Consider the following 13,351-nt stretch of genomic DNA (forward strand, 5'->3'; position numbering starts at 1 on the left):
GCTACCCGCGGGACCTGGGACCCTAATCTCCACCCCTCCGGACCGTTGGCAGCGGCTTGTGGTGGCCTTATCCCCCCTGCGGACCCCTCCGGCGGAGTTGTGCAGCTGCTGAAGCGGATCCGCGGCCCCCCTGCTGCCTCCGGCCGCCGCGGCCTACCACGCGCCCAAAAGCCGGGACCTCGAGTTCGGGGACGACCCGGCCGTGAGCTCCGGGATCGGAGCGCGGCCGCGACGGGCTCCCCGAGTCCCCGGATCGCCCCCACATACGAGGCTAGACACTCCTAAGCACCCCCAAAGAGCCTCTGTGCCACAAGCAGCCCCACAAGGGATAAAAGAGGGGAAAGAAGCAGCCCTACAAGTGCTGCGGCGGCCATCTTGGATTCCTGGAGATTTAGCTGGAGAAGGCTGAGCACACCTGCAGATATAGAAATCTCTACAGCACACCCAAAAAGGCTGCATTGCCTTCAGCACCCAGCCATCCTGGAATATTGTGAGTACCTGCTGCTGCCACAGCACTCATTTCTTATTTGCACCCCTGCTCCATAGAATCCCACGACAGGAGCCCAGAGTCACCATTTTACTTTCTGGCACCCAGCCAGGGTAAAGATAACCCGCACTATACCACACACTCCTCACCCCTGCAGGAGTACAGATTCTATTTACACTACCGCCAGCATCGGCGACGGCTATGGAAGTGCTTTAATACCACCCAAGTGCGCCCGGGCCACTGAATAGGGGATTGGACCGCGATCTGCCCCGACGGCGGAGTTGGCGCCTGGAAGAGTCACGGCCTCAGCGTTATGACATTCGGATCCACACATCCCAGACCTACCCTTAAGATGACTCTCAAGATGATTTAACGCAAAATAATAAAATACTACATGTGCCATAGCTAAATGGTTAGACCCCATATATAATACTCTGGCACCCTACCCCCCAGCTCCGCGGTTGGAGGATCGGATCTGACCGGACTACCTGTTCACTAAACGGACTCGGGCCTGTGTCCCCCCAGCAATAATTTTTCTTTCCTTTTTCTTTTTCACCCCCACTCCTACCCTACCTCTTTTGGATATATGCCACTATGTCCAAAAACAAAAAAGCATCGCAAGCTCCGACTAACTTCTTTGGCTCAAAGTCCAAGGGCTCACAGAACCCCACCATGGCCGCAAGCTCCCCCCCCTCTCCGTGTTCGTCGGAAGCGGGTATCGATCCCCAGATACAGGCGGTCATGTCGAGCCTATTGGAGGGAGTGCAGTCCGCGTTCAAGCAGGAACTCTCGAACGCCATAGCCGAATTTAAATCGGACCTTACAGATCTCGGTAACCGGACGGATGCACTGGAAACAAAGACGGACGATCTCTGCCGCTCCCAACACCGCATTGACAGTGAACTCGCTAGATTGCACGAGGAAATGGAGACCCTCAAGGAGAGACAAGCGGACCAAGAAAATCGCTCGCGTAGAAATAATCTGCGCATACGTGGCGTTCCAGAAACGGTCCTCGGCCCATCACTACCAACATTCTTGAGAGAATTCTTCATACACTTGGTACCAGACCTCACAGTCGAAGAATGCCTTTGCGATAGGGCACATAGAGCACTCCGGGCAAAACCATCTCCCGCCCAGGGATGGTATTGTCAGTTTCCATTATTTCCGCTCGAAGGAGAAAATTATGTCCTCCGTCCGAGACACATCGGAGATCCTGTTTAAAGGCACGCAGCTGCAGATCTTTCAGGACCTGGCACCCTCCACTAGCCAAAAACGGCGAGACCTCCAACCGGTCACCCGGATCCTGCGACAACACCAGATCAGATACAGATGGGGATTCCCCTTCCACTTACACGTATCGGTCAATAACTCTGTTCACTCGGTCAAGACCTTAACCCAAGGACAGGAACTGCTGGCAAAGCTAGATCTCCTCCCAGCATCAGTTGTAGATGACATAGCGGCCTCATCATCCCAACCGCCACATCCTCAGCCCCCTCTTCCCGACTGGACACGGGTGACCAGACAGCGCAATGTGGACAAGGATCCTCCCTGACCTGGGGAAACCCCCTGTTGGGTATAGTGCGTGAACTGTCGGTGCAACGCCTCCACGACTCGAAACGAGTGTGAACAGTGGAAGATTCGACCTCCGTTCAACTACCAGTATCGTAACTATCCTTGGTTAATGCTGTTATAATCAAGTTATAATTGTTTGAATCCCCGTGGTATTCCCCCCCCCCCTCCTCCCTCCCTCTCCTTCAACCTCCCCTCCCCTCCTTTCCCCCTCCCCATTTTTTTTTCCTCCTTTTTTTTTTTTCTTTTTCTTCTTTTTTCCTTTTTGTCTTTTTGTTTGCATTTTTGTTGTATGGACACAGTTCTCAATGTCCTATATTATATTATGTTCGCTATAAATGTAAAAAGGTCATAGCCATTCCCAGCCTTCATGGCCCGGGTGACTCACACCCTCTCACATGGTAGCTCAGTTACCCCCCTATAATCCCTTACTGTTTATAATGTTACTAATTCGATGCTTTTTCCTAGTGGCCCCTAAATGGGACCCACAACCTCAGGGATGTTTCCCCGTTTGGGGTACTTCTTCTTCTTCTTCTTCTTCTTTTCTATGTTCTTTCTTTTTCTCTCTTTTCTTGTGGCCTCTGCTTGACCTCCCTGCTCCTTCTCTTGCTTGGCCCGGAAGGGTGGCCTTCGCCTGGCACAAATTGTACCTCGCTGGACTATACCTGGCAACATGCCGTACTCCCCCACGTAAATAATCATGTCTCTTAAAATATTCTCGGTCAATGTAAATGGCCTGAACTCCCCTAGGAAGCGTACCGTATTCCTGAGTGCTTGCAGACGTGAGAAAGTTGACATAGCATTCCTGCAGGAAACACATCTCACCGGTCCCCACACTTGGCTTAAGGGCAAATGGTTCTCCCAGTCCTATTTTGCCTCAGCAGACTGCAAAAAACGGGGTGTGGCCATCTTAGTTCATCGTAATATCCCGTTTATCCATTCCAGGACGGTGACAGACCCAGACGGACGGTTCCTTATGGTAATGGGTACCCTCCGCTCTAAGGCTTTCACTCTGGTCTCCGCCTACGCCCCCAACCAAGACCAATCTTTGTTTTTTGATTCTCTCTCCAAACGCCTATCACGAGAAGCACAGGGAAGCATTATCATGGGTGGTGACTTTAATACCATAATCGACCCCTTGCTGGATAGATCTGGTCCTCCGCCTCATGCTTCCATGACGACCCTCCCTCGGGCTTCCCGCACACTTACCGCCACCATGAAACTCCACGGTCTCTGTGACACTTGGCGTTCCCAACACCCCCACACCAATGATTTTACGCACTTCTCAGCTCCACATCAACACTATTCCAGGATTGACATGATCCACATCTCCACTGCCCTAGTGCCACTGATCGCGGATACGGGCATTACACCACTGACCTGGACTGACCACGCTGGGGTCTACCTCCTCATAGATATATACCGCACGCCTCATAGGAAATTTAAATGGCGTCTTGATGACTCGCTTCTACAACACCCCTCTGCACTAGAGGAAACTAGACTAGCGATCACACACTACTTCACTGAAAATATATCTCCCGACATTCCACTTAATATACTTTGGGAAGCCCACAAAGCCACGATTCGCGGCACCTTATTAGCAAAATCCTCGGCAATCAAGAAAAAAGCCGCACAGGAAATAGCCTCCCTCGAATCAGAAATAGCCACCTTACTACCCAAACACAAAGCATCCCCCGACCCCTCTTTGCTCACTCAGATAGACTCCCTCCGAGGACAACTCAACACTCTCCTATCCAACCGCGCGGCAACAATTCTTCGGAAATTGCAACAACGCTTTTACGACAAAATGGATAAAATAGATACCCTACTAGCCAACAAACTACGTCGTAAGCAGGCGCTGGGTGCAATAGATAAACTGTACTCGTCACAAAGGGGAACCTATACATATGACCCTGAATTGATGGCTGAAGATTTCCGCCTGTTTTATAGCTCCCTCTATAACTTACCTGACCCGTCCCTGCTGTCTCCTGACGGACCCGGGGGAGTGCGCTCATATTTATCCGATACCCCCCTCCCAACCCTATCCGACAACCAATTGGAAGCCCTAAATAGTCGAATCTCGGAGGAGGAGACAATAGCTGCCATACGATCGATGCGCTCGTCTGCTGCTCCGGGTCCGGACGGTTTCACAGCCCAATATTATAAACTCTTCGCGAAGGAACTGGCCCCACACCTAGCCTCCCTATTTAACGGTATCCTCGAGGGAGCCTCCTTCCTGCCGGAGACGACTCGGGCCGATATAGTGGTAATCCCAAAGCCTGACAAAGATCAGACTAGCTGCTTAAATTACAGACAAATTTCATTATTGAATGTTGACTTGAAAATATACGCGAAAATACTAGCTAACCGTCTGGGTCCCCTGATGCCTTCATTCCTGGACGCCAGGCGTCTGACAACACCAGAAGGGCAATAGATCTAATATACTCAATCCAAAAACGGAAACCTCCCTCTCTCATTTTGGCTCTCGACGCGGAGAAGGCCTTCGACCGCATATCGTGGTCTTTTGCCTTTGCAGTCCTTGACAAAATGGGATTCTCCGGAAACTTTCTAGAGGGAATTAAAGCACTCTACCGCTCTCCGTCGGCCCAGGTTATGGTTAACGGTGTCTCCTCCTCCAGTTTCGGGATCACCAATGGTACCGGGCAGGGATGCCCCCTCTCCCCTTTAATCTTTGCACTAGTCATGGAGCCCCTAGCAGCAAGGATCCGTAATAACAGTGCTATCCATGGAATATCCACAGGCCTATCCGAACACAAGATAGCGTTATATGCCGACGACGTCCTGATTTCCCTCACTGACCCAGCCCAATCTCTCCCCGCGCTTTTATCTGAGATCAGCTCATACTCACAGCTCTCTGGCTATAAAATAAACGTGAACAAAACAGAGGTCCTCAACTTTTATATCCCAGCAGCTCTCAAACAAGACCTTCAAACTATCCTCCCCTGTAACTGGCATACCAAGAAAATTAAATACCTTGGTGTGTACTTGACCCACCATCACCACCAACTTTTCCAAGCAAATTATCCCCGTTTATTACAGACAATTAAGGAGGACTTGGTGGACTGGTCCAGTTATTTTATATCATGGATAGGCAGAATTAACTCTGTCAAGATGAGCGTGCTCCCCCGACTCCTGTACTTATTTCAGACCCTCCCGATCTACGTCCCTACCTACGTCTTCAAGACCCTACAACGCCAATCCTCCCTCTTTATTTGGAATCATAAATGTCCTCGAGTCAGACTTAAACTGCTTCAACGCCCCTCCAGAGGCGGCGGCCTGGGTATCCCGGATTTTAAGAAATACTTCTATGCCGCGCAACTCGCTCAATGTGCACAATGGTGCAACGAAGGCGGGACACGGAAGGTCTGGGTGGGGATAGAGGCGGAGGAGACGGGCCTAGCTACACTATCCTCTCTACTGTGGCTTCACCGGAACCAGCGTCCCCGTGCGGCCCTATTGCACCCTGTAGTAAGTCGCTCCCTGGCAACATGGGACCTGACAAATAGACGGTTCAGTTTGGCCCCATACCCGTCCCCGCTAATTCCGTTATTTAACAACCCAGCCTTCCCACCAGGTATGAGTAGAGCCACGCACACATCTTGGCGCATGAGTTGTATTCTATATGTTAATGATATCACCTCCACAGCTACTTTCCCACAATTCGCAGATATCCATGAAGGAACAGTAATCCCCTCATCGGACTTCTTCCGCTATCTACAAATTAGACATTTCCACTCCACCATCACCACTACCCTTCTCCACAGACATTTATCCCCCTTCGAATACATTAGCTGGAAACGCACCAACACTAAAGGCCTCATATCAGACATCTACACCCTCCTGGACGACCTCCCCACAACATCCCGGGCCCCTCATGAATTGGCATGGGAAAAGGAATTGGGATTCACTATAGACAATGAGGACTGGGTAGATATATGGGACAATGCGGCTTCCAGCTCCATCTGTGTGAGAATTAAAGAAAATATCTATAAATTACTCTACCGATGGTACTATGTCCCTTCCCGTCTGCATACTATGTTCCCCGACACTCCAGATAGATGCTGGAGGGGCTGTACGGACATTGATTCATTCTTACACATATGGTGGGCCTGCCCTAAAATCTACACAATATGGGGTGAACTCATCACCATGCTTTCGCGCTTATTCGACACCTCCATCCCCCCCGACCCCCAATACTTCTTGCTCCCCATGACTCTTCCTACCCTCAATAGACACCAAAACAAACTATTCCGACATATAGTCTCGGCAATGACATGCCAAATTGCCACAGACTGGAAGAGCCCGACCCCCTCACCAATGCAGGGGATAATTTCTCGGATATGGTATGTCCACAAAATGGAATACATGACCGCAGTTATTCGTAATACTTCGAAGCAATTCGATAAAGTATGGTCCCCATGGCTAAACCTACAACAGGCTTCCTCCCCATTCATAATCTGACACGGCGTGCCAAGGCCCTATCCATCTCTTGCCCCCGAAATCTACCCCTCCACCTCTCCTCCCTCTCTACTCTTCCCCCCCCCCTCTTTTCTTCAACCGGAGGTGCCCAGCCTCCTATGCTTTTCTGTCCCCTTCTGTTCGCTCTCTGAGCACTCTTTCTCTCATTTCCTTTGCTGACTCTCTATGACGGAAGGCCACTCCGTTGCCGAGAGTTTCCCACTTTTTATGCTCTAACTTGAATCTCTAAACACGGGAAAACACAAAAACAAAAAAGGATCCATGCTGTTGTAGCAACAATTTACTGTACCTACATTTGTATTTTAAGCACCCAAAATGTTCGGGTGCTCTGTCATGTTATCATTGTACCTATTTCATGATCCATCCAATAAAATGTGTTTAAAAAAAAAAAAAAGAAACACGGAGGTGGATCGCTGATGTTTTGGGGATGTGTGAGCTACAAAGGCACTGGAAACTTGGTCAAAATTGATGGCAAGATGAATGCAGCATGGTATCAGAAAATACTGGAGGAAAATTTGCATTCATCAGCCCGGAAGCTGCGCATGGGACGTACTTGGACGTTCCAACATGACTGATCCAAAACACAAGGCCAAGTCGACCTGTCATTGGCTACAGCAGAATAAAGTGAAGGTTCTGGAGTGCCCGTCTCAGTCTCCTGACCTCAATATCATTGAGCCACTCTGGGCAGATCTCAAACGTGCAGTTCATGCAAGACAGCCCAAGAATTTACAGGAACTGGAGGCTTTTTGCCAAGAAGAATGGGCAGCTTTACCATCTGAGAAAATAAAGAGCCTCATCCACAACTACCACAAAAGACTTCAAGCTGTCATTGATGTTAAAGGGGGCAATACACCGTATTAAGAACTGGGGTATGTAAACTTTTTTTGATCAGGGTCATTTGGGTGGTTTCTGTTGTCATTATGATATTTTAAAAAGAGTAAACACAGTTGTTTTTGAATAAATGGCTTCACCTGACCACTAACCGTGCGTTATCATTCATATTCTCTGACAAATGGCCAGAAAATCACATTCTGCTAGGGTATGTAAACTTATGAGCACAACTGTGTGTGTGTATGTGTGTATATAACATTGGGATATGCCGGAGCGAAAGCGGAAATAGCACCAAACGGTCACAAGCTTTCTGGCCTCCCAGGATGCATCGGGGCTTCACCATATAATCCCGCCCACTGACTCTGTCAAATCAGTGTTTTGTTTGGTGCGGCAGGAGCCGGACTATGGTCACAGGGCTGCTGTTAATGAAGCAGCCTGAAGCTTTTATTATGTTATTTTTATAGTCTTACTATGTTTTTTTTTTGAGCGACTTTTCTTAACAGCGTCCTAAACGCATACTAGAAAGAATTGCTCCAACAACTCCCCACCGGGTCGCAACAACGCTTACCTTCGCGGTACAGTGCTGTCTCAACGGGCGTCTGTGTTGGATGTTCTAGCAGGTCCAGCAGACGTAACCAGGCTGTGGCCAGAGCATGGGGGGGGGGGGGGAGGCAAGTCTATGGATTTCCTCTTACTAGGGGGGGTCCGGACACAGCTATATTGTATTGGTGGAGACTACAAACAGTGTGGTTATGTGCCGAACACTCTCAGGTGCGACAGCGCTATGCTCTAGGGATCACAGGCGCCAGGACTAGGGTGAGGCCGCGATCCTTAAAGTTTAAGTCTACGGGGGGGAATTAGATGGTCTCCTGGCCGCCCCTTCCCCAAGTTCATGACCAGTTTCCGCGCGTCTCCCGTCCATGAACTGAATGACCTCACTTCCGTCTCAGACGCTACCACGAGGGTACTCGGTCGCAGCTTAGACGCTGCGGTTGTGTACACTAGAGATTGTCGGACCGAGTCGCAGGCCGTAGCGTCTGCATACATGTGGCATTTCACTGAGCGTCCGTGTCTTGCGTCGGTTATCAGAACGGCCGTGTACACTAGTAGCGTCTGAATCCACTCAGCGTCTTGCGAGCGTATTTGTTGGATATGGAAGTGTGGGGAGTCTCCCTGTATCCCGCTCTATGGAGGAAGGGTATACAGTACTAAAAATTCTCTCTACTTTTTAGTATGAATTTTTAATTTTAGTACATATTGCATATGAGACTTGTATATTACTGTTTCTGCATGTCATGTTTGAAAAAAAAAAAGTTAAAAACAGAATTTTTTTTTTGCACCAGCCCGTCTCGTATAGAGTCGAAGGCCAATGCCCTGCAAGAAAGGGGACAGTGGTTTTACTCCAACCTATTTTTGATTCAGAAGCCAAATGGGTCATTTCGACCAATTCTCAATCTCAAAATGTTAAATGCATTTGGATTCCAAGGTTCCACATGGAGACATTACGCTCCATAATGTTGGCTATGGAATCGGGAGATTACATGGTATCTCTGGATAATACAGGATGCTTACCTACATGTGCCTATAGCACTGTCGCATCAGTGTTACCTCAGGTTTGCCATCCTTCAGGAACATTTTCAGTTCCAAGCCTTGCCCTTTGGGCTAGCAACAGCACCCAGGGTGTTTACCAAAATTATGGTGGTTATGGCAGCTCATCTCCGCAAGCGGGGGATAAGAATATTTCCATACCTCAACAACCTGTTAATCCTAGCAGGAGTTACTTTTTGAGCCATCTTCAACAGACAGTAGTTTGTTTACAGAGACACGGGTGGCTCATAAATTGGGAAAAGTCGTCTCTGAATCCATCACAGCGGATGGTTCATTTGGGAGCCATATTGGATTCAGGTCTAAAAGTTTTCTTACCAGAGAAAAAGATAGTCAAAGTGCAGGTCATGACTCAGGAAGTGTTGCACACTCAAACAATCTCAGTCCATGCAGCAATGCGACTGTTGGGTCTGATATCAACCTTCGACATGGTGGAATATGCGCAATTCCACTCCAGACCGTTACAGCACCTTATTCTGACCAAATGGAACGGAAATCATCAGACAATAAAGCAGATGATAAAGTTTCCAGTAAACGTAAAAAGGTCTCTAGCATGGTGGCTACAGACAGACCATTTAAACAAGGGGAGACCCTTTTGGATAAAAGAATGGCAAGTCCTGACAACAGATGCCAGTCTTCAAGGCTGGGGAACGGTACTCGAAAGCCTTTGGTTCCAGGGAAAATGGACCATAAGGGAAAGTCGCCTGCGAATAAATCTGTTGGAAATAAGGGCCATTTATATGGCGTTAGTTCAGGCAAAGGACAGTCTGCAAGGAAGACCGGTCCAGATTCGCTCAGACAATGCAACAGCAGTAGCGTACCTCAATCATCATGGAGGAACTCGCAGCAAAAGATTGATGGAGGAAGTAACTCCCATGCTAAGATGGGCAGAGCTCCATCTTCCAGCATTGTCAGCAGTATTTGTCCCAGGTGTACTGAACTGGGAAGCGGATTTTCTTAGTCGACACACCATCCAGGAAACCGAATGGGCGTTACACCCAGAAGTGTTTCAGACAATAGTGAACAGATTGGGTCTACCGGAGATGGATCTCATGGCATCTCGTCTAAACAACAAAGTTCTGAGGTACGGATCAAGAACAAAGGATCCCGGAGCGGTCCTTGTAGACGCACGGTCGGTAAAATGGAAATTTCATCTGGCATATTTGTTCCCTCCAATATCTCTGCTACCCAAAGTAGTGAGAAAAATAAAGCAAGCAAAGGGAGCCATAATTCTAATAGCTCCAGCTTGGCCCAGAAGGCATTGGTATGCCGATCTACTGAGAATGTCCGTGGAAGCACCGATACTGCTCCCTCAACGTCCAGATCTGCTAATGCAGGGTCCTTGTTATATATAGCCATCTGGATCATCTGTCTTTGACGGCGTGGCTGTTAACCTTCTTCATCTCGTATGTATCATCGAATATGGCAAGCCTATATTCATTGGTGTAGTTTTGAATCCAAGTTTGAATCCAAGATCTTTTAAAGTATCCAGGATTTTAAATTTCCTTCAAGCAGGATTGGATAAAGGTTTAAAAGTAGCTTCCTTGAGAGTTCAAGTATCGGCATTAACTGTGTGGTTTCAGCGAAAGATTGCTGATTTACAGGATGTGCATACTTTCTTTCAGGGAGTTGTACACATTCAACCTCCATTTGTTCCTCCTGCAACTCCCTGGGATTTGAATCTAGTCCTAAGATTCTTTCAGGGACCTCCTTTTGAACCACTTAAGAGAGCGGATCTTAAATGGTTAACGGCTAAAGTACTCTTTCCACTGGCAATGGCTTCAGCTAGAGTATCAGATTTAGGAGCGCTGTCATGTAAGTCTCCTTTCCTAAGTTCCCTTCCCCCCCCCCCCCCGATAAAGCAGTTCTCAGAACTAGATCTGGTTATCTTCCGAAGGTGGTTTCAAAGTTTTACCTTAATGAAGAGATTGTAGTCCCAGCTTTTCAGGTATCGGGACTTTCTGCGGGAGAAGCGTCGCTGGATGTAGTCCGAGCATTAAGAATCTACATAGATCGTATTAGTGCCATCAGAAAAACAGACTCTCTTCATCCTGTACGGATTTCATAGGAGAGGATGGCCTGCTAGTAAACAGACGCTGGCAAGATGGCTCCGAATGGTAATATCAGAAGCTTATTCTCATGCAGATCTCCCTACTCCGGCTAATGTCTCTGCTCACTCTACACGTAAGGTAGGTCCTTCATGGGCAGCACAACAGGGTGCTTCAGCAGAACAGATTTGTAAGGCAGCCACATAGTCTTCCATAAACGCATTCATCGGACATTATGCCTTGGATACTTTTGCCTCTCATGACGCAGACTTTGGGCGAAAGGTCCTCCTGTGTAATCGGGAGCTTCCCCACCACTAAAACTGGCTTTGGGAATCCCAATGTTATCCTATGGATAACCTGTGGACCCAGCTAGAGAAATAGACGTTATGGTAAGAACTTACCGTTGATAACGTGATTTCTCTTATGTCCACAGGTATCCACAGGGGTCACACCCTGACGCACCTGATTTGAGGATCTTGACAATCATTAAACCTCTTCCCTCTTGTATGGAAGGGTGTGCATGTGTGTTCTTATCGCCTAAATAGGTTTCTACCTGATGCTCCTGCCTAATCGCTGTGGAAAGAACTGATTTGGCTGAGTCAGTGGGCGGGATTATATGGTGAAGTCCCGATGCATCCTGGGAGGCCAGAAAGCTCGTGACTGTTTGGTGCCATTTCCGCTGTCGCTCCGGCATATCCCAATGTTATCCTGTGGATACCTGTGGACATAACGTGATTTCTCTTATCAACGGTAAGTTATAAAAAAAAATATGTATATATATAAACGCAATCTAAAGAATTTGCAACTATGCTATGGTTGGGGTGCATTTTCGCATTAACGAAAAAATTACATTTGTATACCTAGGAGTTAATGGATCTACCAATTTCTGTTCAAGTAAGTGTACATCACTGTTTCCCTCTCCTTGCAGGATATCATATTGCACAGCTGATAAATTGCACGATAAAGTTTTTGCCTACATTGCTCAAAGTCAGCACAATGAAACCTTGGAATGCCACGCGTTTCTCTGTTCAAAGCGGAAAATGGTAACCTTAAACCTATTCAATATAACTCTCTCCTTTTCTTTTTTTTTTTTTTTTTAAACAAACAACCTTGGCGAAACAGATGGTTCCTCACAGCACTGAGGTCATGGGTTTGATGACCACTATGGGCCTGTCTGGAGTTTGTGTGTGTATATATGTATATTGCTTGGGTTTCTGCTGGGTGCTCTGGTTTCTTCCAACAATCCAAAAATATACTGGTACTGTAAGTTAATTGGCTCACAACAAAATGAATCCTTGCATGAATGTGTCCGCATGTACATGCGGTAGGAAATATGGGCCCTCATTCAGGTCCAGACCCAGACTTCCAAAAATCGCAAACGGGCGATTTTCGGACATATGTGCAGACTTTCAGATTGCGATCATAACTTGGTTGACGGCAGCAGTGGCAGCGTTAGGAGGGAGTCGTCTGGACCATTTTAGGGACCGCTGCGGGGAAAAACTTGGTGCCAGTGCACCTACATACACAGCCACGCAGCGTATGTAGGGGGGGCTACTGGTAACCCGCTGCAATCACATTTGTAAATGCAATAGCAGTACTGGGCAACCCCCAGCGTGACCTTTTTCCTTTTTTATGGTACCAGTTTTTGTGATTTAGCAAAAACTGATGCTGAATGAGGGCCACAGTTTGTAAGCTCCACTGGGGCAGGGACTGACATGAATGGCCAAATATTCTCTGTAAAGCAATGCGGAATATGTGTCCGCTATATAAATAACTCTTAATACAGGTTGACTATCCCATATCCAAATATTCCGAAATACGGACTTTTTTGAGTGAGACTGAGATAGTGAAACCTTTTTTTTTTTGATGGCTCAATGTACACAAACTTTGTTTAATACACAAAGTTATTAAAAATATTGTATTAAATGACCTTCAGGCTGTGTGCATAAGGTGTATATGAAACATAAATGAATTGTGTGAATGTACACACACTTTGTTTAATGTACAAAGTTATAAAAAATATTGGCTAAAATGACCTTCAGGCTGTGTATATGTAACAAATGCATTCTGTGCTTAGACTTGGGTTCCATCACCATGATATCTCATTATGGTATGCAATTATTCCAAAATATGGAATAATCAGATATCCAAAATACTTCTGGTCCCAAGCATTTTGGATAAGGGATACTCAACCTGTATTTACTTTTACCAGGAGAATCTGTCTCCAGCCATGTGAGTGCACTAGAGCGTGAAAGTCCTGAAACCTTTCTGTATAGTACCTTCTTGCATTCCTCTTCCTTACTGAAAATCT

The 13,351-nt window shown here is 47.4% G+C and overlaps 1 protein-coding gene across 1 annotated transcript in view; it reads left to right on the forward strand.

The window, feature by feature from the left end:
• Positions 1-13,351, forward strand: part of LDLRAP1 (low density lipoprotein receptor adaptor protein 1) — a 151,367-nt gene that overhangs the window by 89,498 nt on the left and 48,518 nt on the right. The window contains exon 4 of the mRNA XM_063954172.1: positions 11,969-12,083. Within this exon, the coding sequence (XP_063810242.1) occupies positions 11,969-12,083 (115 nt within the window). The remainder of the gene's footprint in view (positions 1-11,968; positions 12,084-13,351) is intronic.

Source organism: Pseudophryne corroboree, chromosome 2, assembly GCF_028390025.1.
Source record: "Pseudophryne corroboree isolate aPseCor3 chromosome 2, aPseCor3.hap2, whole genome shotgun sequence".
In the NCBI taxonomy this organism is placed as follows: domain Eukaryota; kingdom Metazoa; phylum Chordata; class Amphibia; order Anura; family Myobatrachidae; genus Pseudophryne; species Pseudophryne corroboree.